General features: G+C 44.4%; 1 protein-coding gene across 6 annotated transcripts in view; it reads right to left on the bottom strand.

The window, feature by feature from the left end:
• Positions 1-25,148, bottom strand: part of LOC139478238 (nucleoprotein TPR-like) — a 74,042-nt gene that overhangs the window by 33,987 nt on the left and 14,907 nt on the right. For all 6 annotated transcript variants that reach the window (XM_071260643.1, XM_071260646.1, XM_071260648.1 and 3 more), the window contains exons 14-33: positions 24,359-24,451; positions 23,956-24,060; positions 23,716-23,823; positions 23,330-23,454; positions 23,001-23,102; positions 22,148-22,232; positions 20,133-20,198; positions 19,183-19,418; positions 18,303-18,381; positions 16,653-16,796; positions 15,469-15,642; positions 14,467-14,607; positions 13,634-13,744; positions 13,475-13,541; positions 12,229-12,348; positions 11,410-11,504; positions 10,562-10,616; positions 8,836-8,933; positions 7,862-7,996; positions 7,463-7,537 (exon numbers count right to left, since the gene is read on the bottom strand). In XM_071260643.1, the coding sequence (XP_071116744.1) occupies positions 7,463-7,537; positions 7,862-7,996; positions 8,836-8,933; positions 10,562-10,616; positions 11,410-11,504; positions 12,229-12,348; positions 13,475-13,541; positions 13,634-13,744; positions 14,467-14,607; positions 15,469-15,642; positions 16,653-16,796; positions 18,303-18,381; positions 19,183-19,418; positions 20,133-20,198; positions 22,148-22,232; positions 23,001-23,102; positions 23,330-23,454; positions 23,716-23,823; positions 23,956-24,060; positions 24,359-24,451 (2,214 nt within the window). The remainder of the gene's footprint in view (positions 1-7,462; positions 7,538-7,861; positions 7,997-8,835; positions 8,934-10,561; positions 10,617-11,409; positions 11,505-12,228; positions 12,349-13,474; positions 13,542-13,633; positions 13,745-14,466; positions 14,608-15,468; positions 15,643-16,652; positions 16,797-18,302; positions 18,382-19,182; positions 19,419-20,132; positions 20,199-22,147; positions 22,233-23,000; positions 23,103-23,329; positions 23,455-23,715; positions 23,824-23,955; positions 24,061-24,358; positions 24,452-25,148) is intronic.

Genomic DNA, 25,148 nt, shown 5'->3' with positions numbered 1-25,148 from the left:
ATAGAAAGTCAAAGAGGGAGGTCATATGCAAGGTTTGTGGTGAACAGCATGTGTTATGGAAATGCAATGTGTTCAAGAATATGAATGTTTCTGAGAGATGGAACACTGCTAAGAAAATGAAAGTATGCTTTCGCTGTCTTGGTGGTAATCATCGTGGCTCACAATGTAGATATGCATATCGCTGTGGGATCAATGGGTGTACGAAAACCCACAATAGACTCTTACATGAGAACATACCCAGAATTGACATTGCACAAGGCAATCTGGATTTTGCAGAAAATAGTTTAGTTGTGGAGAAGGATACTCAGGTAGGTTCTCAAACAAAAGGTCATGACCAGGGCTTTTCTGAAAGAGCACATGCAACTATGCCATTGGAATTTGACCATCCATTCACAGCACTTCGGACAGTTCCAGTAGTGCTGAAGAATGGAACTAAAAGGATCCGTGTCAACGCATTATTGGATGATGCAAGTACCAAGTCATACATTAATGCTGATGTAGCTTCAGAATTAGGGATGCAGGGGTCAATAGAGAAAATATCTGTAAGTGTCTTGAATGGTAAGAAAGAAACATTTGAGACCAAGCCAGTGGTATTTGGAATTGAGAGTGAAGATGGTAGGGTGGATATGGAAATGACAGCACTGACTACTACTAGGGTCACGGGCGACTTGCAAGTGATTGATTGGCAAAAATGTAGACACAGATGGAGTCACTTGAAGAACATAAGCTTTCCAAGTATTGGGCGACGTCCAATTATCGATCTCCTGATAGGTATTGATCATGTGCAATTACATCAGTCATTCGAAGATGTTTGTGGAGATGTAGGCGATCCTATTGCAAGGAGAACGCCTCTTGGGTGGACATGCATAGGCAATGTAAGCAGTCAGGCAACATCCCAAACACACTGTGCATATACATACCACACATACAGCAAAGACAGTGAATTGTGCTCATTAGTGAAATCATTTTGGGAAATTGAAGAGTTGAAGACTCCTCTCACACGCCTTATACCAGATGACGAGCAAGCTCTTCACAAAGCACAGGAGACACTAGTGTATATGAATGGCCAATACCAGATTGGTATTCCTTGGAAGAACGTTCCATCATTACCAAATGACTATGCCATGGCATTTCGTAGGCTGCTTAGCACTGAAAAGAAGTTATCCAAAGACCAGGACACGGCACTAGCCTATGACAATATCATCTTGCAGTATGTTGAAAAAGGTTATATCCATAAAGTAGATCATGAGGAATCGAGGGAAGATGTGTGGTATCTTCCTCATTTCCCGATATTGCGCCCAGATAAGACCACAACAAAGGTCCGTATTGTTTTTGACGCTTCGGCAAAGTATCAGGACACATCATTGAATGATGTAATCAGTCCAGGTCCGAAGCTTCATAGTGAGCTCTTTGATGTGCTGATACGGTTCAGGAGAAAACCAGTAGCTCTCATTTGTGATATAGCAGAGATGTTCTTGCAGATCAAAATATCACCGGAAGATAGACCTTACCACAGATTTCTCTGGAGATCTATGAATACAGATATGCCTCCTGAGGTATACGAGTTCAGTCGTCTTGTATTCGGTAACACCTCTTCTCCTTTCTTGGCTCAGTATGTTACCCAGGAACATGCTAAGGCACATCTGGTAGATCTGCCTATGGCTGCAGAAACTGTCATAAAATCCACATACATGGATGACAGTATGGACTCGGTAGAGAATGTGGATGAAGGTATAGAACTGTACAACCAATTAACTCAGTTATGGTCCAGTGCTTCAATGCATGCTCGGAAATGGTTGTCCAATTCCCTGAATGTCCTTGATAACATTCCTGAAGAAGATAGGGCTTCTGAAATTGATCTTTGTAAAGGCCATTTACCATCAGTGAAAGCACTTGGGTTAATGTGGGTGGCTGAAAAAGATATGTTCACATTCAAAGTTGGTACGTTTCCTGAAGAAGAAACCACTAAAAGAGGTTTTCTCAGGCAAATTGCAAGACTGTTTGATCCGCTTGGATTCATAGGACCATTTATAATCACTGCAAAGATTCTGTTACAAGAAATGTGGTTAACAGGACACGATTGGGATGATGAACTGCCTCAGAACCTGCAACAGAAAATAGAAAAATGGTTAGTACAATGGAAAGAAGTACAAGGTGTTCAGGTACCCAGATGTTTGCGCCTTGATGCTGAGGTTTGTTCAGTCTCTATTCATACCTTTGTTGATGCATCACAGGATGCATATGGCACCGTTGTTTACGCCATCTATACTTACATGGACGGAAAGAAGTCAAGCAGGATAGTTGCTGCAAAGAGTCGTGTAGCTCCGTTGAAAGCCTGTAGCATACCACGCCTTGAACTGATGGCAGCTGTACTTGGCCTCAGACTTGTATCTGAAGTGGTCAAAGTCCTTCAGATTGAGATTGAAACGGTTACCTTCTGGTCAGATAGTAGGAATGTCTTGTGTTGGATAAGAAACAATAGTCGTACTTTCAAACCGTTTGTTGCCAACAGAGTTGGAGAAATACACAGCACTACAAATCCATCTCAATGGCGACACGTACCATCTGCAGAAAATCCTGCAGATCACTTAACAAGAGGTCTGTCTGTTTCACAACTCATACACAATGAGTTATGGTGGTCTGGTCCTACGTTTTTGCTCAGAGATGAAACTGAATGGCCATCTGATAAAGCATTTTCCCTTGACATCATCAATGATGATGAAAGAAGAACGAGCAATAAGCAGGTTGCTCTAGTTTCAATACAGAAACCTGACCTTGCGACGTGGAGACTTGATCCTTCCAGATTCTCCAGCTGGAGAAAATTGACACGTGTGAATGCTTGGATTTTCAGATTCTTGCATAACTGTTTCACATCAGATGATTACAAAATGAAAGGTGAACTGACGGTAGAGGAAATAGCAGATTCTGAGCACAGAATAATTGCTGATGCACAGGCGGAAGCATTTGCAAGTGAATATGCAACTTTGTTGTCAGGTAAGATGTTGGCTTCCAGTTCCAAACTCCTTGCACTTCAGCCACAACTAGATGAAAATGGGGTCATGAGATTGAGTGGACGCTTAGGCGATGCTGAATGTTTGCCACTTGGAGCACGATTTCCCATAATTCTACCTCGTAGAAGTTGGGTGACAAAGCTCATCATAAAACAGTATCACGAAGATGGTAAACATGTTCTGGGCACAAACCAAACATTGGCTGCAGTGTCATCTAAATACTGGATTATCTCAGCACGAGGAGCAATACGTGAATGGGAGAAAGAATGTGCTCGATGTAATAGGGACAAAGCAAAACCTGCCTATCCAATGATGGCTCCGTTACCAAAAATGAGACTTCGAAAATCCTTCCGTGCATTCAGCCAGGCTGCTGTTGACTATGCTGGACCTTTCATAACAGTCCAAGGCAGAGGAAAATCACGTCAGAAACGTTATTTGTGTCTATTCACCTGTTTGACTACAAGAGCTGTTCACCTAGAGATGGCATACAGCTTGGACACCAGCGCATTCCTAAATGCGTTTTACCGAATGGTAAATCGAAGAGGTCTACCACAAGATGTCATATCTGACAATGGAACAAACTTCGTTGGTGCCGTCAAAGAACTCAAGGAACTTCTTCACATGCTAGATCAAGATGCTGTTCGGCGTTCCATGGCCAATCGAGGAGTGAAATGGCACTTCAACCCTCCATACTCGCCGCATTTTGGAGGGGTATTCGAGACGATGATAAAATCGGCTAAGCGTGCTATCTTCGCTATCCTGGGGAATGGTGACGTCACAGATGAGGAACTGGAAACGGCATTCACAGGAGCTGAAGCGCTGATCAACTCGCGCCCTCTGACATATCAGTCGACTCATCCCCAAGATGAGATTCCTCTGACTCCGAATCACTTCCTGCATGGCCAGATTGGAGGAATGTTTGCTCCGGAATCCGTAGACACAACCGATTATCACCCAAGGAAGCGCTGGAGACGTATTCAGGAACTGATGAGGCACTTTTGGAAGCGTTGGATGAAGGAATGGCTCCCAGGTCTGAACCCAAGACGGAAATGGCGAACTCCAAGCAGAGACCTGTGTATCGATGATGTTGTGCTGGTGATATCTCCTGACACTCCACGGGGACAGTGGCCACTTGGTAGAATTGTCAAGACATACCCAGGAAGAGATGGACATGTGCGTGTCGTGGATGTACGGATCGGACAATCAGTGATTACTAGAGCAGCAAACAAGATTTGTCCACTGGAGTGGTCAAATGTGAACTGTGATCGGGGATTGTGACTTCGGATATTGTGACTTTGGATATTGTGACTTCGGAGAATGTGACTTCGGATAATGTAACTTCGTGAAACTGACGTCGTGAACAGTGACATCGTGAAACTGAAATGTGTTGTGAACTGTGACTCTTGAACTGTGACATTGTAAAATGTGATATGAGCATTCATGGATATTCAAGGACTAATGGATTGTTATAATTTCAATCATTTTGTAAGTATGGTACAGTTTTATTTCAATTCATTGCAAACGCTAGAAGTGTTAGTATTGTGTTGATATTGTGTTGATATTGTGTTGATATTGTATGTATTGTGTTGCCAGGAATCTGTCAAGGAGGGGGGTATGAACAGAAGGAAACAGTTGTTCTTGGTTGGGTTGGTATAGCTCGTCCAAATACACTCGATTAATTTGAAAGTGCTCGCCCAAACGCACCTGTTCCGCATGTTCTTTTTTTGTGGTAAATCTCGTGCGTGTCATGCTGATGAGACGGACCACTACGTTGAACGGGGGAACATGTGAAAGTTGACATTTATTCGTTGTGGGACGAAGACGTCCTCAGAGCTCCAGTCAGGAGATTGCCTTTGCTAATTCTAGAATTAACTTCCATTATCCACTTTATAACAGAAAGTGGTCAATTATTCACTTTTGATGAATATATAGAAACATTACATTTTGGGGCGATTTGGTTAGTGTGGCAATGAAGGTTTGTGTTTCTGTCTTCTGTTTCTGTTTAATTAAAATGCCCGACATGATATTTTTGACTTGTTGTTTATTTAACGGGGAATAACGTGCCTCATTCCCATATGTGGTAACCCAGAGGTCCGTGGATCGAAACCACGCTCTGCTACCATATGGGAATGAGGCACGTTATTCCCCGTTAAATAAACAACAAGTCAAAAATATCATGTCGGGCATTTTAATTAAACAGAAACAGAAGACAGAAACACAAACCTTCATTGCCACACTAACCAAATCGCCCCAAAATGTAATGTTTCTATATATTCATCAAAAGTGAATAATTGACCACTTTCTGTTATAAAGTGGATAATGGAAGTTAATTCTAGAATTAGCAAAGGCAATCTCCTGACTGGAGCTCTGAGGACGTCTTCGTCCCACAACGAATAAATGTCAACTTTCACATGTTCCCCCGTTCAACGTAGTGGTCCGTCTCATCAGCATGACACGCACGAGATTTACCACAAAAAAAGAACATGCGGAACAGGTGCGTTTGGGCGAGCACTTTCAAATTAATCGAGTGTATTTGGACGAGCTATACCAACCCAACCAAGAACAACTGTTTCCTTCTGTTCACAAGAACACAATCACTGACACAGTAGCACGACAATCTTTGACATGGCATCATGACACAGTATCATGACAATCATTGACATGGCTACATGACACAAGAACACAATCACTGACACAGTATCATGACAATCATTGACCCGGCTACATGACACAAGAACACAATCACTGACACAGTATCATGACAATCATTGACATGGCTACATGACACAAGAACACAATCACTGACACAGTAGCATGACAATCATTGACATGGCTACATGACACAAGAACACAATCACTGACACAGTAGCACGACAATCATTGACCCGGCTAAATGACACAAGAACACAATCACTGACACAGAAGCATGACAATCATTGACATGGCTACATGACACAAGAACACAATCACTGACACAGTAGCATGACAATCATTGACATGGCTACATGACACAAGAACACAATCACTGACACAGTAGCACGACAATCATTGACCAGGCTACATGACACAAGAACACAATCACTGACACAGTAGCACGACAATCATTGACATGGCTACATGACACAAGAACACAATCACTGACACAGCAGCACGACAATCATTGACATGGCTACATGACACAAGAACACAATCACTGACACAGTAGCACGACAATCATTGACCCGGCTACATGACACAAGAACACAATCACTGACACAGTAGCACGACAATCATTGACATGGCATCATGACACAGTATCATGACAATCATTGACATGGCTACATGACACAAGAACACAATCACAGACACAGTAGCATGACAATCATTGACATGGCTACATGACACAAGAACACAATCACAGACACAGTAACATGACAATCATTGACATGGAATCATGACACAAGAACACAATCACTGACACAGTAGCATGACAATCATTGACATGGAATCATGACACAAGAACACAATCACTGACACAGTAGCATGACAATCATTGACATGGAATCATGACACAAGAACACAATCACTGACACAGTAGCATGACAATCATTGACATGGAATCATGACACAAGAACACAATCACTGACACAGTAGCATGACAATCATTGACATGGAATCATGACACAAGAACACAATCACAGACACAGTATCATGACAATCATTGACATGGAATCATGACACAAGAACACAATCACTGACACAGTAGCACGACAATCATTGACCAGGCTACATGACACAAGAACACAATCACAGACAGTAGCATGACAATCATTGACATGGCTACATGACACAAGAACACAATCACTGACACAGTAGCATGACAATCATTGACATGGCTACATGACACAAGAACGCAGTCACTGACACAGTAGCACGACAATCATTGGCATGGCTACATGACAAAAGAACACAATCACAGACACAGTAGCACGACAATCATTGACATGGCTACTTGACACAAGAACACAATCACTGACACAGTAGCACGACAATCATTGACATGGCTACTTGACACAAGAACACAATCACTGACACAGTAGCACGACAATCATTGACATGGCTACATGACACAAGAACACAATCACTGACACAGTAGCACGACAATCATTGACATGGCTACATGACACAAGAACACAATCACTGACACAGAAGCATGACAATCATTGACATGGCTACATGACACAAGAACACAATCACTGACACAGTAGCACGACAATCATTGACATGGCTACATGACACAAGAACACAATCACTGACACAGTAGCATGACAATCATTGACCCGGCTACATGACACAAGAACACAATCATTGACTGGCACAGGTAGCATGATGAGCTGTAGTGGTAAGACTACAGTAAGGAGAATGTTCAGTGGGGATGGGTAACAGAGTAGAAAGTGTTGCAAGTTCCTCACCCGTTTCTTGTAGGTCGTCAGGGCCTCCACATCAGCAGCATGGAGGATCAGCTCCCTCTCGTACTTGGTCTGTGACTGTAATACAAGCACAAGATATCAGTCATGATGGAGATCTACGGCTGACTTCCAAAGTGGGTGCACCTAACAGCCCTTATTAATGTGTTCCATGTGTTTGCTAGAACTATAGCTGTAATGGAGGGCAGGAGATATCCCCACTGCCGTGGTCATACAGTACCACCAACACTCCGCACGGAGTCTTGACACAAATTGGCTAACCATGTTTTATTCTGTGTCTTATCCCTGGAATACCAGACATGGTGGAGACAGGTGACATCAAGGAAGTATCAGTTCTGCACATATCACCATTATACTGGTACTTGTACAAGAGGTCAGTCTTACATCCACGGCAATGTCTGCCTGCTGTTTGTAGTCCCGCTTGGCGGCCTCCTCATTAGCGATGGCAGCCTCACGTCTCTGTACGGCTTCCTGCATCTCATTCTGGAGACTTGCCAACTGCTTCCTCAGGTCGGCATTCTGAAATAGTACAACCAGGTCTCTGACAAACCACTCCATTTTGTTTGTTTGTTTGTTTGTTTGTTTAATGCCGCACTCAGCAATATTCCAGCTATATGAAGGCGGTCTGTAAAATAATCAAGTCAGGACCAGACAATCAGTGATTGACATCATGAGCATCGATCCATGCAATTGGGATCGATGACATGTATCAACCAAGTCAGCAAGCCTGACCACCCGATCCCGTTAGTCGCCTTTTACGACAGGCATAGTCGCCTTTTACAGCGAGCATGGGTTGCTGAAGACCTATTCTACCCAGGAATCTTCACGGGTCCACTTTATGATATGTCCCGCAATCGTTTTGTACTAACGGAATGTAACATCAATCTGTGTGTTGGTGGATGTTGTTCAATGTTGCAATCACCCTATATTTAAAGCTAAGTCACAAGTATGAGAGAGTGCTGAGAAACAACTATAGTCAATGATATCAATTTGACACAGAACCTAGTGTAATAATTCCAATAAATAAGTAGTTTTCATGTCAAAGATTCATTATCCTATTTAAGTCAGTATCTACTACAAGTCTATTGAGTGCTCCATCCATATCTATACCACAAGGGTGCATGATGTCCATCGTTCCTCCTGGTTCTTTTATAATGATCCCTCATGCGCAACATGCCGAGGATAGACGATTCGGTTCAGACGAGAAAAGGAGCAAGCCTTAGTTGCACTGTTCCTTGGCCCACGGGTTGGTCTGTTTTAACCTGGCTCCCCATAGAGGGGCACTAGCAATAGAGCTTCTGGGACCTATTCTAACCAAGGTACGTACAGGACAGTAACCAACATAAAGTTTTCCGTACCAGCGAATGGCTCTCCTCCGAGATGCGGATGTTCTCGTTGAGCAGCTCTTGTCTCTCCTTCTCCATTGCTTCAATCCTCTTCTCCAGCTGCTCCTTGGCTGCAAATGGACATGAGTCAGTGAGACATACGCCCGTGAGAAACACAACTGTGAGACATACGTCCGTGAGACATGAGTCTGAGAGACAAACATTCGTGATTCACACAACCGTGAGACTTGAGTCTGTGAGACATACGTCCGTGAGACATGAGTCTGTGAGACATACGTCCGTGAGACATGAGTCTGTGAGCCATACGTCCGTGAGACATGAGTCAGTGAGACATATGTCTGTGAGACATGAGTCAGTGAGATATACGTCCGTGAGAGATGAGTCTGTGAGCCAAAGGCCGTGAGACATGAGTCTGTGAGACATACGTCTGTGAGACATACGTCCGTGAGACATACGTCCGTGAGCCAAACGTCAGTGAGACATGAGTCTGTGAGATATATGTCCGTGAGACATGAGTCTGTGAGACATACGTCCGTGAGACATGAGTCTGTGAGACATACGTCCGTGAGACATGAGTCTGTGAGACATACGTCTGTGAGACATACGTCTGTGAGACATGAGTCTGTGAGACATACGTCTGTGAGACATGAGTCTGTGAGACATACGTCCGTGAGACATGAGTCTGTGAGACATACGTCCGTGAGACATGAGTCTGTGAGACATACGTCCGTGAGACATGAGTCTGTGAGATATATGTCCGTGAGACATGAGTCTGTGAGACATACATCCGTGAGACATGAGTCTGTGAGACATACGTCCGTGAGACATGAGTCTGTGAGACATACGTCTGTGAGACATGAGTCTGTGAGACATACGTCCGTGAGACATGAGTCTGTGAGACATACGTCCGTGAGACATGAGTCTGTGAGACATACGTCCGTGAGACATGAGTCTGTGAGATATATGTCCGTGAGACATGAGTCTGTCAGACATGAGTCTGTGAGCCATATGTCCATGAGACATGAGTCTGTGAGACATTCATCCGGGAGACATGAGTCTGTGAGACAAACGTCCGTGAGACATGAGTCTGTGAGACAAACGTCCGTGAGACATGAGTCTGTGAGACATACGTCCGTGAGACATGAGTCTGTGAGACATACGTCCGTGAGACATGAGTCTGTGAGATATATGTCCGTGAGACATGAGTCTGTGAGACATGAGTCTGTGAGGCATACGTCTGTGAGACATGAGTCTGTGAGACATACGTCCGTGAGACATGAGTCTGTGAGACATGAGTCTGTGAGCCATACGTCCGTGAGACATGAGTCTGTGAGACATGAGTCTGTGAGACACGTCTGTGAGACATGAGTCTATGAGACATATGTCCGTGAGACATGAGTCTGTGAGACATACGTCTGTGAGACATGAGTCTGTGAGCCATACGTCCGTGAGACATGAGTCCGTGAGACATAAGTCTGTGAGACATACATCCTTGAGACATGAGTGTGAGACATACGTCCGTGAGATATATTGATCCAGTGATCAGGATCCATGCCTTGGACTCACTACCAGACAATCATCTTCCATCATTGAACCTGGCACTCAGGATAATCTCACTCACTCCAGCGGCCATTGTGACCACTGATTCACATTTCAATCTGTCCAACATATTTTACCACCTTTAACACACAACAAACTTAATAGACACACTTGTGATGAGAGAAACATGGAAACCTACATTGTTTCAAGTCCTGGCTTCTCTGTTCCAGGGCTTGCTGGAACTCCTTGCTTGTCTGAAATCAGGAAGAAAAGTCACCAATACTCTTACACTTAAATGGCATTTTGAGGCTGATGAAACTACTAACTTGTCAATGTACGTGACGCATCAGGAGAAAAGGGACCTTTTGGTTGCTAGGATACAATTGTGTTGTGACGTCATAAAGAAATGTTTCCCATTTCAAGAACAATGTATTTTTTAGAGTAGAAATAACATATATACTTATCCTGATTCATACTAATTGCTTATTTCAACTCATTTCCCAAAAGGTAGTGGAAACTAAGTGAACTGTGTTCCTGGAGAACAGAAAAAACTGCACACCCGAACGCACCCCAGGACCTTGCATGTGTACAGGACACATGCGTCCAAGCCAGTATACTTTTGATAGGATGGCATTGATTACAGAGCTCAGGGAAATTTCCCTAACTACTCAGTTGGTGACGAGTATACCGGCTTGGACACGTTACTGACAGATATCAGCTAAGTGTTAAGAGGGTGGCCCAGCGGGAGAGGGTCTCACCTTGCAGTCACATAATCCCCACAGGACACCTCTACACCAACTACTGACAGAAGTAACCTGGGTGTGTGGAGGGTGGCCCAGTGGGCGAGGGTCTCACTTACAGTCACGTAATGCCCACAGGACACCTCTACACCAACTACTGACAGAAGTAACCTGGGTGTGTGGAGGGTTGCCCAGTGGGCGAGGGTCTCACTTGCAGTCACGTAATGCCCACAGGACACCTCTACACCAACTACTGACAGAAGTAACCTGGGTGTGTGGAGGGTTGCCCAGCGGGCGAGGGTCTTACCTTGTTCTGCTCCTTCAGTGTTTCCTCCACGCTGTCCGAGATGGCCTTGTACTGCTGGGCGTGCTTCTTTGCCGTCTCCAGCTGGTTCTTCAAAGCTGCACATGGTGGTGTAGAATTATATCTTTAATCTCATGTACCGTGACAGGCAGTGTAGAACACAGCTAGAGACACTTAGTCAAATATAGCCATCCTCTGATCAATTAGAGTACAATTAAATCAAGAAAACTCTTGCATCAGTGAGTGAGTGAGTTGGGGTTAATGCCGCTTTTAACAGTATTCCAGTTATATCACGGCGTGTCAGCTTAATGTGTGAGGAAAGCCCGAAGTGATGCAGGTCTCAGATGTTTACCACTTCGATGAAACCCATGAGCACGGGTACGATGCTGACAAACCTAGAAACACAATCGGCGCGAAACAGGATTCGAAGCCACAATCATAGGTTTCTGGCATGCCCAAGGGACGCAACTCTGCTCAACGAATCGTGGCGCCTTGGACGACTGGGCCACCCGTGCCCCCAATTCTTGCATCAAACAATATACAGTAAACTATGAAAAACAAACTTAAAGGTACCACTTATTTTCGTTTCTTGTAACCCTAGTTCATTATAAGCATATTTACAGCAAATGCCCGGGATAAAAAACCCAGGATGTAAAATCCATCAGTTTGTTATAAGCATGTTCGTTATAAACGTAGTATATTTAGTTTGTAATTTAGTGAAGTATGGTCTTACCTCCGGTGGGAAAGAAACATTTACATCTGTAAAAGGTCAATGTTTATTTTGGACCCTGATATTTTAAAAACAATCCTGAAGATACTCACATTTAACCTGTTGCTGGAGTTGGGTGACCTCTGACCTCAGGTCCTTGACCTGTTCAGAAGAATCTGTCTGCACCACAGCAGCAGACGCAGAAGATGCTGACATCTGCGGACGTTCAGTAGCTGTAACATGGACAGTGTCAGCAGGTGAGGTGAAATGAGTTTAAATTGTGTTCAAGATTATTGCAATTTTATAGCAAGGTGCATGCCTGTGTATATTAGTCAAGACTAAAGCCATGTTATAGTGCTAGTCCACTGAGAAGCCCTTCTGTAGTTCTAACATGGATACGCTACTGAGACACAGACACTGACTCCGAGCCGATCAGTCCTTGTTTTAGCCCCTTGATGTGGAGCACCAAGCAGTGTAACAACAAGTACCATCTTTGAACATTGTTTAGCTTGATGCGGTCTGGGAACAAACCAGTGACCTGCTCTCCCGTCAGATCTCTATTCACATGGCTATGGAGACAGACAGTGCTAAGATGCTGCTATGGGGGATACATCAGATATCCACAGGATAAAGGTGATCTCTAATATTGAGGAAAGACCCAACTGATCCAAGTCATTATCAGTACATATCTGGAAACAGAGGTGACATGGCAGCAACTCGGATGCCAGGTTGTTAGGTTTTTGTGGAGTTTCTTCTCGATAAAGGCAGATATTACTGCTGCCATTAGTTTCAGTGAGTGAGTGAGTGAGTTGGGTTTAACGCCGCTTTTAACATTATTCCAGTTATATCACAGCGCGTCAGCTTAATGTGGAAAGTCCGAAGTGATGCAGGTCTTAGACGTTTTCCACTTCAGTGAAACCCACGAGCACGGGTATGGTGCTGACAAACCTGGAAACATAATCGGGGTGAACCGGAATTCGAACCCACAATCATAGGTTTCTGGCGTGTCCAGGGGACGCAACTCTGCACAGCGAATCGCGGCCCTTAGACGACTGGGCCACCCGTGCCCCCGGCCATTAGTTTGAATGCTAACTGTGGTGAACATGGTGAATGAGTGAGTGAGTTGGGTGTCACAGTAATTGAACAGTATTTCAGTTGTGTAACAACTGTCATCTTGATGTGGGAGAGTCACAAAGGTCTGTTGACCAGTGAGACCGCCAAGCACAGGTGCTGACAAACCTAGCATAACAGTCATGTTTTGGTGAATCCAAAATCCAAACCCATGATTATTGGATGTTTGCATCATGCAGCAGCCTAGACCGCTGAACAAGGAATGACTGGAAGAAGATTACAACTTACTTCTGGGTTCTCCGAGTCGGGTCAGTTTGCCCTCAGCCGCAGCCAGTTTCGCTTCTGTTGCAGAGAGCTGAAAAACATTTTATTAAATGTAAACTTCCGATTGACAGTAAATTATTTAGCTTAATAAATCGTGAGATAAATCTACCCCTGATGCCTCACCTCCTGCTTGAGGTCCAGCACGTTCTTGTTGGCGTCGGACAACTTGGTCTTGTTGTCCTGGGCCATTGCTTTCTCACGCTCCAGTTCTATCTGCACATTCTTCACCAGGCTCTGCAACACACAGTTCTCATTAACGAGTGGGAACTGAGAATATTACCCAAACCATGAGGCTTAATAAAAAGTAAAAGAATTGGTTCTCAGGCAATGGTCTTTGAAAATATAGTGTGGGCAGGTGGTGTTTTTTTTTGTTTTTTTTGGTTGTTCAAACTAGTATGTAATCAATAAACAAATGTGTACAATCAACCTGGGAAAGGGCCTCCCTACGTAAATGTAATCCTTGATGAGTAAAATACTGGAATACAGTATTTGACTACCGTTGGACTTCGAATATTTAAGGATTTAAAAAAAATAAAATTTAAATGGAAATAAAAATGAAACTTGGGCGAACTTTATGATGATGCAGGCGGTGCCGGAGAACCAAGACTATTTTTTGTTTTAGCCTAATTGTACACTGTAAGACATCTATTCTACTGCAATGAATTACGGCTTCTGATTGGTTTGAACCTTTTATGAAGTTATTTCGAAAAACTTAAGTGATGTCATAACGTTGAAAGGTCTGACCTTGACATCACAAATAATGCACCAAGGTCAAGAACAAACAGTTCCGGGTGTGGATCTCTCAGGTTCCAGCTCAGGGAATAATCACATCTCAATCCAACTCTAATTATAGGTTTTCAGTTGCGTTTCTAAAACGTGTTGGTATTACTGTCCATTCACAAATAAGTTAGTCCCACACAAAGCCAGCACGTGGCAGTGGCCCTGTCCTGCCTCACCTCCCAGTTGCGGGTCAGCGACCGGTGTTCTTCGGCCTGCACGTCCATCCTCCGCTTCAACGAGTTCACTTCCCGCTCGTACGCACTGATCTGGTTGTTCAGCCGAGTTTTGGTTTCATACTCTGCACGCTCAAGATTGTTCTGAAAACCAACAGGATACTATGCATTGCCTGAACAAAGATTTACACAGCTTTACTGAAGTCTTTCTCCTACACGTGATCCTGTGGTCAATGTGAGCAAATGTTTCTGTACGTATAGGTTTTTGTATGGCATAGTTACCAGTTCTAGTATGAACAATGTTTCTGTTTGGTCTGGTTCTAGGTTGTATGATGTACCTGTATGGTCTGGCTCTACTGTGTATGACACCTGTATGGCCTGGCTCTAGGGTGCATGACGTACCTGTATGGCCTGGCTCTACTGTGTATGACACATGTATGGCCTGGCTCAACTGTGTACGACACCTGTATGGCCTGGCTTTAGGGTGTATGACGTACCTGTATGGTCTGGCTCTACTGTGTATGACACATGTATGGCCTGGCTCTATTGTGTACGACACCTGTATGGCCTGGCTTTAGGGTGTATGACGTGCCTGTATGGCCTGGCTCAACTGTGTACGACACCTGTATGGCCTGGCTCTAGGGTGTATGACGTACCTGTATGGCCTGGCTCTACTGTGTATGACACCTGTATGGCCTGGCTCTACTGTGTATGACACATGTATGGCCTGGCTCTATTGTGTACGACACCTGTATGGCCTGGCTTTAGGGTGTATGACGTGCCTGTATGGCCTGGCTCAACTGTGTACGACACCTGTATGGCCTGGCTCTAGGGTGTATGACGTACCTGTATGGCCTGGCTCTACTGTGTATGACACCTGTATGGCCTGGCTCTAGGGTGCATGACGTACCTGTATGGCCTGGCTCTACTGTGTATGACACATGTATGGCCTGGCTCAACTGTGTACGACACCTGTATGGCCTGGCTCTATTGTGTATGACATACCTGTATGGCCTGCAGACTGCCGAGGAGCATGTTCTGAGACATGTGCTCCCGCCGGACACTCTCTAGCTCCTGCATCAATCCCTGCTCCGAGTTCTTCACCAGGTTTAACTCAGCACGTTGGTTATCATTCTGGACTTCTAGTCTTGTCACGTTCTCTTGGGCAGACATCAAGTCCTGTCGTCGACAAAGGAACATAAACACATTTAATCTTGGATAGATTTGTGTCTACTAGACCATACAATCTGATTGTCAGAACTGAAAATGACAAGTTTGAAAACAAGAAGATGAAAATCCCCCCTCACCACACACACACAATTTCAAAAGAACAAATCATCTTACTGTTACAGTAAGTCCAACTTGATGAAAGAATTTCTGTCTAATCTGTCTGAGTAGTCATTGAGCTATCAAAACAATACCATGGATTTAGATTTGGAACTTTGCATTTCTAGGTCAGCTACACACAAATATGAACAAAGTCAAAGTCTTACGTGTTGCCATGGAATCGGCAAAAATAAAAAGCCTAAAAATTTGTAAATAGCAAAAGACACCAGTTAACAATCGTTTTTTGTGTGTGCATAGTTTCATGAAAGAACACCTTTCAGTTTTAGAGACAAAAATAATTACGGACGGACAGACACGTTGATAACTATATCACCCCGTATTACATACATGGGGGATAACAAGAAAAGAGTGAGTGAGTGAGCGAGTGCCACTTTTAGCAATACTCCATCTTCATCCCATCCGAGGACACTAAGAATGCGCCTCCCACATTGTACCCACGGTTGTCCATGAGTCAACTCCCATGATAAGCATCAAGTTTCCGGGGACCTTAGACTAGGGGAGATTTGTACAACATTTCACTTGTCTACCTTTAAATAAATTGTATTTACAAGAAAACGCTGTCTCTCATCTAAATATGGATTATTTGTCTTAGTTAAATGCAGTTCAAGTGGAACAATTGCTTCTGTAAAGAAATGTCTGTGAAAAAAACAAGATTATGAAGAAAACAAATATTCTTCTCGAATTGAATAATCAAACAATGACCTACTTAATCAAATAATAAAAATAATAACAGCATTGACCCCTCTAAGGATACAAAGAAAAGCCATACGATGACAGAAGAACCCCCAAATAGAGTGCCATGTTGGGGGTGTATTTGAGCACTACTGCTTGATGACACGTACCTCTCTCAGCATGTTGATTGTCTGTTCGTGTTTCACAACAGATGTTGAGTACTGTTGATTCTTGTCCCGCAACGCTCCGATCTCCTTCCTGTAGCCGTCGATGTTGCCTTGAAGGACCTTGTATCTCTCAGCAGAGAAGTCAAGCTGGGAGATAGACAATCAATCACAGCGTGTTATAGACTTGAAGACAGACATGTCTCAAAATTAAACGTTATTATTCTCTGGAGTCACTCAGAGCATTTACTTCCTAAATTCATTCCTTGTGACAGACCTGTATTAATAGAGATAGTAATAAATAAAAAGTGCAAAATGCTTGCTGCTGCTCAGCCAAATGAATTAGCTTCTGTCACGCGTATTGAGTGGCCCGGACAGCTCCCACCAAACCCAGTTCATTTTTTCATAGTGACATCTTGTAAGTATGGTCACATTTAGCACTGGCTATCAATATACATCTAAATATCAATCATCGATAAATATTGGAGAAGATTCCATAAGCAAATGTGCAGGAAACTGAGAAAGTCTTGAAAGAAATCAACATATTTCACACCACTGGTGAGTGGTGTCACATTTATGCAGGAATTACTTCCCATAGATAATAATTCTGATTATCGATCTTTTTAGTCAGCCCCAGTCATAAATAACTACGTTACAATGTGTCAGTTATTCCTACAGTGGTTGCACTGCCAGTACCTGTTGTTTTAGTTAAAGTATGGCTAATATGTATTTGAAGGAAGGTCAGTGAATGTTGTTTCATATCACAGCAAGTTGGGGACAGCTTTATCATCCATGTTACCACAGGGTCAGAGTACACAGGTCACACACTGCAACCACCTGAGCCCCACTAGGTTGAAGCTAAGGTATTGTACAGGCATGTTCTGCCAGAAGACTGGCAATCAGAAGTACTAAAGTACTCATGGAAATGAAAAATTTTTTTTTTTGATCTCAGATTTTAAATAAATGCAGTAAATATACAAAATATATAAATATTCAAACAACTCTATTAGTACTAATTGGGCCTTGGCACAAATACAGCGTATCAAAGGTTTGTATGTCTTTTTACACGTAAAAGTGTGTAAAAATATGAACAAAACAGACTATTGTGAAACTGACCATAACCAGGTGTTAGTAGATCAAGGTGAATGTCCATGACCTATGACACCTTGACGACAGGTGAAAACAGGTGCTTGAAACCCACGTGCATGTGATTTTGTCAGTGGTTAGTGATTTGTGAGTGACATTGTGGGATAGTGATTCATCGTCAAAATATCAGAACGTAAGAGTAACATATTCCCTTCTCAAACAACTTACATGTCATTATTATTATGTACATAAACATAGCTGTTATTTTTATTGTTGCTTTGATAACTTTTTTTCCAAGGCTAATTTGCATAATGCCTATAGCCTGTTTCTGCCATGTCAATTTGGACTTTGTTTTATTTTTGAATGTTGAAAGTGCCTACAAATTTCCTCCTGTAAAGTACATTTTGTATTGAGCACTGAGATAAAACTAGCAAATCCAGACTAGTACTTTTCCAGTTGTTTTGTTATTTCGTATTCACATCTACGTAATGCTTTGTGTCGATTATTAAATTCAGCAAAACACCTTTTTTTCATTTCCATGAGTACTTTAATGATCACTTGACATCTCACCTGTGAAGCCAGCTTGGCATTTTGCACCTTCATCTCGGAGAGTTCCTGTCTGGCCTTGTCCAGCTGCTCGCTGATCATCCTGAAACAACCCATCACAGTTCAACCAGTGACTACAACCCTTGTACATAGAGACGACAAAGTGACGGTTATAACGAAGTGCTGTATTTACACAAGCTACTCACAAAATCCCACTTGGATTTACCATGGCACAGCACAGTGTTAATGTAATTAGGCTTGTTCATACTTCTCTCAGCAACACCACAACACTATTCATAGCCCTTAAACCTGATGTCAAGAAACGAGGTTACAACACCTTGTGCTCCCCTATCTGTATACATCCTATAGAAATTGTCAGGTTATTTCTTCCTACAAAGTAGAAACAATTTATGGATATCAACTTCACTATTTACAGTAAATAAAGAAGCTGTTATTTATAAATTGTGTCTACTCTGTCATCCTTCAACTTCTAATTAACGCCTATCAAAAATTCATATTTCTTCCACTTTGTTTAAAACTGCAGTACAGAAGGTTTAAAAAACCAGTTGAGCACAACCCAAGACCAGGCAGGTAGCTTTACTGTTCACATAATGAATCCTTTTTCCACAGAAGTTTGTCAACGAAATGGATTAAGCATCCAGGAGAGGGTAGTTAGATACTGAAGCTGTGTTGTTGTCATGCAACTTCAGGAGATGAGTGAGAGAGAGTAGTTTTATCACAGCAATATGTTAACATGAGGCCCCAGTAAGGGGCTTCACACTGTACTTATCTGGAGAATTGAAGCTGGGCTTTCAGTGTGACAAGTGACCACTTAACTTGACTACGCCACAGCCACATTCAATTTTTCCAATGGTGCATATGAACACAAAACATCTAGAAATACCTTTCATTTTGTGATCTTTCCTTCTTATAAGTGGTGAACTCCGACTGCATTTCCTTCATGGCTGTCCTGGACTCCGACACCGACTTCTCCATCTGCTGCAGAGAGCCTGGTCCCACATGGGGTGTGTGTCCTGACGCAGGGCCTCTCATCCCTGGGGGTGGGTGTCGACCGGGGGTGTGCATGTCCCTGCCCCCACCAGGGAGGGGTGTGGAAGCCATCATGGGAGGGATAGGCATCTTGGAAAGGCAAGACAGTTGTCTCAAACAATATATTGTTATCAATAAAAGTTTCATGTGTTCATAAACAGGTCAAGATTTGAAATACATTTAGGCATGAACAGTAATATATTAGGCAGGTAAAAAATGGAAGCAGCATGTTCTCTCCTACCAAACTTCCAGCTATAGTGATTCTCATCTCTATGTTGCAGCTTGCATCAGATGTTAGCAATCTCATTAAAATGAGAACTCAGTTCTCGCTACCGCTAAACAAAGATCTGAGGACATCCCATTAGGGGTCACGTCAGAACGACCTTTCATCCGACCAATCAGAGCATCGCTTACCAGATTATGAAAGTGACAGACGGAATGTGATTTCCGATCATGCAGGCACGAAAACTTTAACTCCGATCAATAGTTACGGGTTTAACAACTGTATCCATACAATCTAGACCATCTATTAGCCATTCCAGAACGTTCTTTTGTTAAGGTTTCAAATTTGTTATCGAGAATTTGTCAAAATATGTTTCGAAGCGTAGTCACCAATTTGAAATTAGTGCCATAAAGCACGAGAAAGCTGCCTTCTGATTGGTCATTCCATTGGTCGGTAAAAGTTCGTGCAAGGTTGGTCTGACGTGACCCGTAATGGGATGTCCTCAGATCTTTGTTTAGCGGTAGCGAGAACTGAGGTCTGATTTTAATGAGATAGCAGATGTCCGTGGGTGTGTAACTCACCTGCATGGACCCTCCTTGTTGAAGCAGGACCCTGTACATGTCTCTCTGGCGCACAACAGACTCCACCTGTAACAGTGACCAGAACTCAGGTGATGTACTGTCAGCACCACACCACCAGCATCACAAATGCCCTGGGACGATACAGCCAAGGGCTGGGCAATGAGTGGTTGATCGTACATCACTGTTAGAAATTGACACCGGCCCGTAGGCCCGAGGCTGAGTGAGTGAGTGAGTGAGTGAGTGAGTGAGTGAGTGAGTCAGTCAGTTGAGTTTAACGCCGCTTTTAACAGTATTCCAGTTATATCGCGGCGTGTCAGCTTAATGTGGGAGGATGCAGGTCTTAGACGTTTACCACTTTGGTGAAACCCATGAGCACGGGTATGGTGCTGACAAACCAAGAAACATAATCGGGGCGAACCGGGATTCGAACCCACAATCATAGGTTTCTGGCGTGCCCAAGGGACGCAACTCTGCACAGAGAATCGCGGCGCTTTCGACGACTGGGCCACCCGTGCCCCCATTTGTAAACAGAAGGATTAGACCTTTCAAATGGTGTGTGACATATAGTCGCAGAGATGTTTAACAAGCTGATAATGTCCTGATAAAGGTAAGCTTCGTCTGTCACCAAAGAGTCTCTGGGAACTCGGGGTGATAGCAGTAAAAACCTCTGGTTGATTGGTCGTATTTTGTAATTTACATTGCAAGAGTATGTCTCCCTGTTTAGCCAAAATGTTTGGGCCTACAGTTTTTCCAATGGGCCTACAGTTTTGTGCTGGCCCTTAAGGCTCTCGGTTTTCTCTGCTGTGTTCAGACACTGTCATACATGCAACAATCTACAGTTAGGGAACCATGACTGAGTTGCTACTGTAGTTGGAGCACTGCCTCCCCAACGTTGCTACTCCAGTGTTAGAGGAGGACCCTGCACATCCTGTAGCTGGTGCACTGCGGTGCTACTGTAGTTGGTGCACTGCCTCCCCACCATTGCTACTCCAGTGTTAGAGGAGGACCCTGCACATCCTGTAGCTGGTGCACTGCGGTGCTACTGTAGTTGGTGCACTGCCTCCCCACCATTGCTACTCAGGTGTTAGAGGAAGACCCTGCACACCCTGTAGCCGGTGCACTGCGGTGCTACTGTAGTTGGTGCACTGCGGTGCTACTGTAGTTGGTGCACTGCCTCCCCACCATTGCTACTCAGGTGTTAGAGGAAGACCCTGCACACCCTGTAGCCGGTGCACTGCGGTGCTACTGTAGTTGGTGCACTGCCTCCCCACCATTGCTACTCCAGTGTTAGAGGAGGACCCTGCACACCCTGTAGCCGGTGCACTGCGGTGCTACTGTAGTTGGTGCACTGCCTCCCCACCATTGCTACTCCAGTGTTAGAGGAGGACCCTGCACACCCTGTAGCCGGTGCACTGCGGTGCTACTGTAGTTGGTGCACTGCCTCCCCACCATTGCTACTCAGGTGTTAGAGGAAGACCCTGCACACCCTGCAGCTGGTGCACTGCGGTGCTACTGTAGTTGGTGCACTGCCTCCCCACCATTGCTACTCAGGTGTTAGAGGAAGACCCTGCACACCCTGTAGCCGGTGCACTGCGGTGCTACTGTAGTTGGTGCACTGCCTCCCCACCATTGCTACTCAGGTGTTAGAGGAAGACCCTGCACACCCTGTAGCCGGTGCACTGCGGTGCTACTGTAGTTGGTGCACTGCCTCCCCACCATTGCTACTCAGGTGTTAGAGGAAGACCCTGCACACCCTGTAGCCGGTGCACTGCGGTGCTACTGTAGTTGGTGCACTGCCTCCCCACCATTGCTACTCCAGTGTTAGAGGAGGACCCTGCACACCCTGTAGCCGGTGCACTGCGGTGCTACTGTAGTTGGTGCACTGCCTCCCCACCATTGCTACTCCAGTGTTAGAGGAGGACCCTGCACACCCTGTAGTTGGTGCACTGCCTCCCCACCATTGCTACTCAGGTGTTAGAGGAAGACCCTGCACACCCTGTAGCTGGTGCACTCACCATCTCGGCCTGACGTGTCTTGCCAGCTCTCAACTCCTCCAACTCGGCCTGAGTCATCTCGAGCTGCTCACGAAGCTCCTGGGTCCTGAAAACAAGATCAGGGGAACAAATAAGATCAATATCTCCAGTCATATGCTGTTTCAAAGGGAGAAAAATTCATCGGAGGATTGTGAGCAGACAAGCACCTGTACCTACTCCACATCATCCATCACTCCCAGACAAGCACCTGCACCATCTCCACATCATCCCCTGACAAGCACCTGTACCTACTCCACATCTTTTACCCACAGACAAGCACCTGTACCTACTCCAGATCATCCACCCCCAGACAAGCACCTGTACCTACTCCACATCTTCTACCCACAGACAAGCACCTGCACCTTCTCCACATCTTCCACCCACAGACAAGCACCTGTACCTACTCCACATCTTCCACCCCCTGACAAGCACCTGCACCTTCTCCACATCTTCCACCCACAGACAAGCACCTGTACCTACTCCACATCTTCCACCCCCTGACAAGTACCTGCACCTACTCCACATCTTCTACCCACAGACAAGCTACTGTACCTACTCCACATCTTCTACCCACAGACAAGCTACTGTACCTACTCCACATCTTCCACCCTAAAACAAGCACCTGTACCTACTCCACATCATCCACCCCCTGACAAGCACCTGTACCTACTCCACATCTTCCACCCCCAGACAAGCACCTGTACCTACTCCACATCTTCCACCCCCTGACAAGCACCTGTACCTACTCCACATCTTCCACCCCCTGACAAGCACCTGTACCTACTCCACATCTTCCACCCACAGATAAGCACCTGTCCCTGGGACGTCCACTTACTTCGTATCTGTAGCCAGCTTCTCCTCCTCCTCCCGCTTGTCACTGAGTTCTCGCACCACCCCCAGGAGTCTCTGGTTCTGATTCTGCATTTCTTCAATGCTCCTGAGACAAACAATTTGGAAGTTACAATGACTTATTTTTCAACTCAAATGAAAGAGTGAGTATTAATTTTTGAGACACAATCAACTTAGGGAACAAAACCTGGAGCTTCAGGAGCACATGGGCTACCCCATGAACTCCTGCCCTACCTGTTGACCAAACTAATGACTTGTTAACACTGTCCGGTTTAACCTTACTGTCCAAATCTGTAAAAGAGAAAAGGTACTCACCTAAATGTGACAAGTTTGCCTGAGATGAGAGAGGATGAACTTGACACCTCCGCTGATGACACATCTTCGTCCCGAACCACTCTACCTCCCTTCAGCTCCTCAACCTCCTTCACCAAGTACCGCACCTACAACACATCCACTCCATGGTTGGTCAATGCCACTCACCAATATTCCAGCAATATCACGGAGGCCTCTAAAATATCGGACACAAAATATCAGCGATTGATATCACAGCGGGGACACCAGAAATGAGCTTCGCACATTGTACCCATGTGGGGAATCAAACCCGGGTCTTCGGCGTGACAATGAACACATTAACCACTTGGCTACCCCACCGCCCCTGGTGACTGCTGAGGTTTACCAAGCAGTCCTCGCCCTGTCCTCACCTGGTGCCCAAGATCCACTGTCTGTTGTTGATATTTCTGAGCCTCTCTCTGGAAGTGGCCCAACTTCCGCCGGTACTCGTCACCCTCACGCTGCAACTTTTCAGATTCCTGCAAAACAGCGAATAGCAATCATACTGAACAGAGATGTCATGAAAAAATTGGAAATAATAATGTAGTTACTATTTCTTGAGCACTATAATCAATGTGGACAAAGACCAGTCACCAGTCACTGCCACCTACCAGCATGGCTGTGTCGAGCTGTGACGTCAGCTGACTAATAGTTTGCAGTGACATCTCGTAGTCCTCACGCTGTTTCTTCATACGCGGTGCACGCTCTTCGATTTCCTGTAAAATGGAAGTATACTTTTGAGTGAGTGGGTATTGTTTTACGCAGCTTTTAGCAATATTCCAGCAATATCAAGGCAGGGGACACCAGAAATGGGCTTCACACATTGCACCCATGTGGGTATTCGAACCCGGGCCTTCAGCATAACAGGCCGAGGCTTTAGCCACTAGGCTACCCCACCGCACCCAGTGTACTTAAATATTTAATCATAGTAACTAGAAATTAATTTGTTAAATGATTAGATGTTAATCAGATTATGTATCTTGGATTCCAGACATTAGTGTGTACTGAGCCCACCTGTAGGATCTGGTCAAGGTACTGGTTGAGACGTTTGTTTTCTTCTCGCTCCAGTTCCAGATTCTCAGAAGAGACCACATACTCATTGTAAATCTGCCAGGGAAAGAAAGAAACAGTAAGAGAAACAAAATAAACCTTTGCCCAGAATTACTGATAACAATAAAAACCTATATATTTCCTCATCTGGCCTATAACATCAATAGAGGGATACCCATCTACTAGAGCTTCTGCTATCTCCATCACATGATGAACGTCATAATGGCCACTTAGGCATGGGTACAGAGTTCTTTCTCACCACTGACAATATTACTGCTTCGGGTGCACACACACAACTGTTATTTCAGCTTCATAAAGTAGTCAACATCATTGTCAACAGATGTCACTCTTGGACTATTGTGAGCAAAGTTTGCTAGTTCAAACTAGTTACGAGATGGCGTACTGAGATGTCCCAACGCCCACCTCCATGTTGGGCAGGAACAAGATATGTACAAATTCAAAGTCAACGATATCCTGTCAGCTCAATGGTGGAATTTGAAAGCTTCATTAGTGTACACTACCAGTTGCAGATGATTACAACATGGAATGGAAATGTCAGTCTGGCAGTCCCCATTTCGCAACAAACCTGGTACTGTTATATATCATAGTATGGATAACTGAAACTAACATGTCAGTACAAGCACAACTGTATTGTATGGATAACTGAAGTTGCATCATCCCAACACCATAATTATACCACACCTGAGGTCAGGCCAAGACTAACTGTATATCTATCAATACTGTATGGATAACT

This window comes from Haliotis cracherodii, unplaced genomic scaffold, assembly GCF_022045235.1.
Source record: "Haliotis cracherodii isolate W230 unplaced genomic scaffold, xgHalCrac1.p SCAF_4, whole genome shotgun sequence".
NCBI lineage: Eukaryota > Metazoa > Mollusca > Gastropoda > Lepetellida > Haliotidae > Haliotis > Haliotis cracherodii.
The sequence above is the reverse complement of the archived record's forward strand: the minus strand, read 5'-3'. Positions and strand labels throughout refer to the sequence as shown.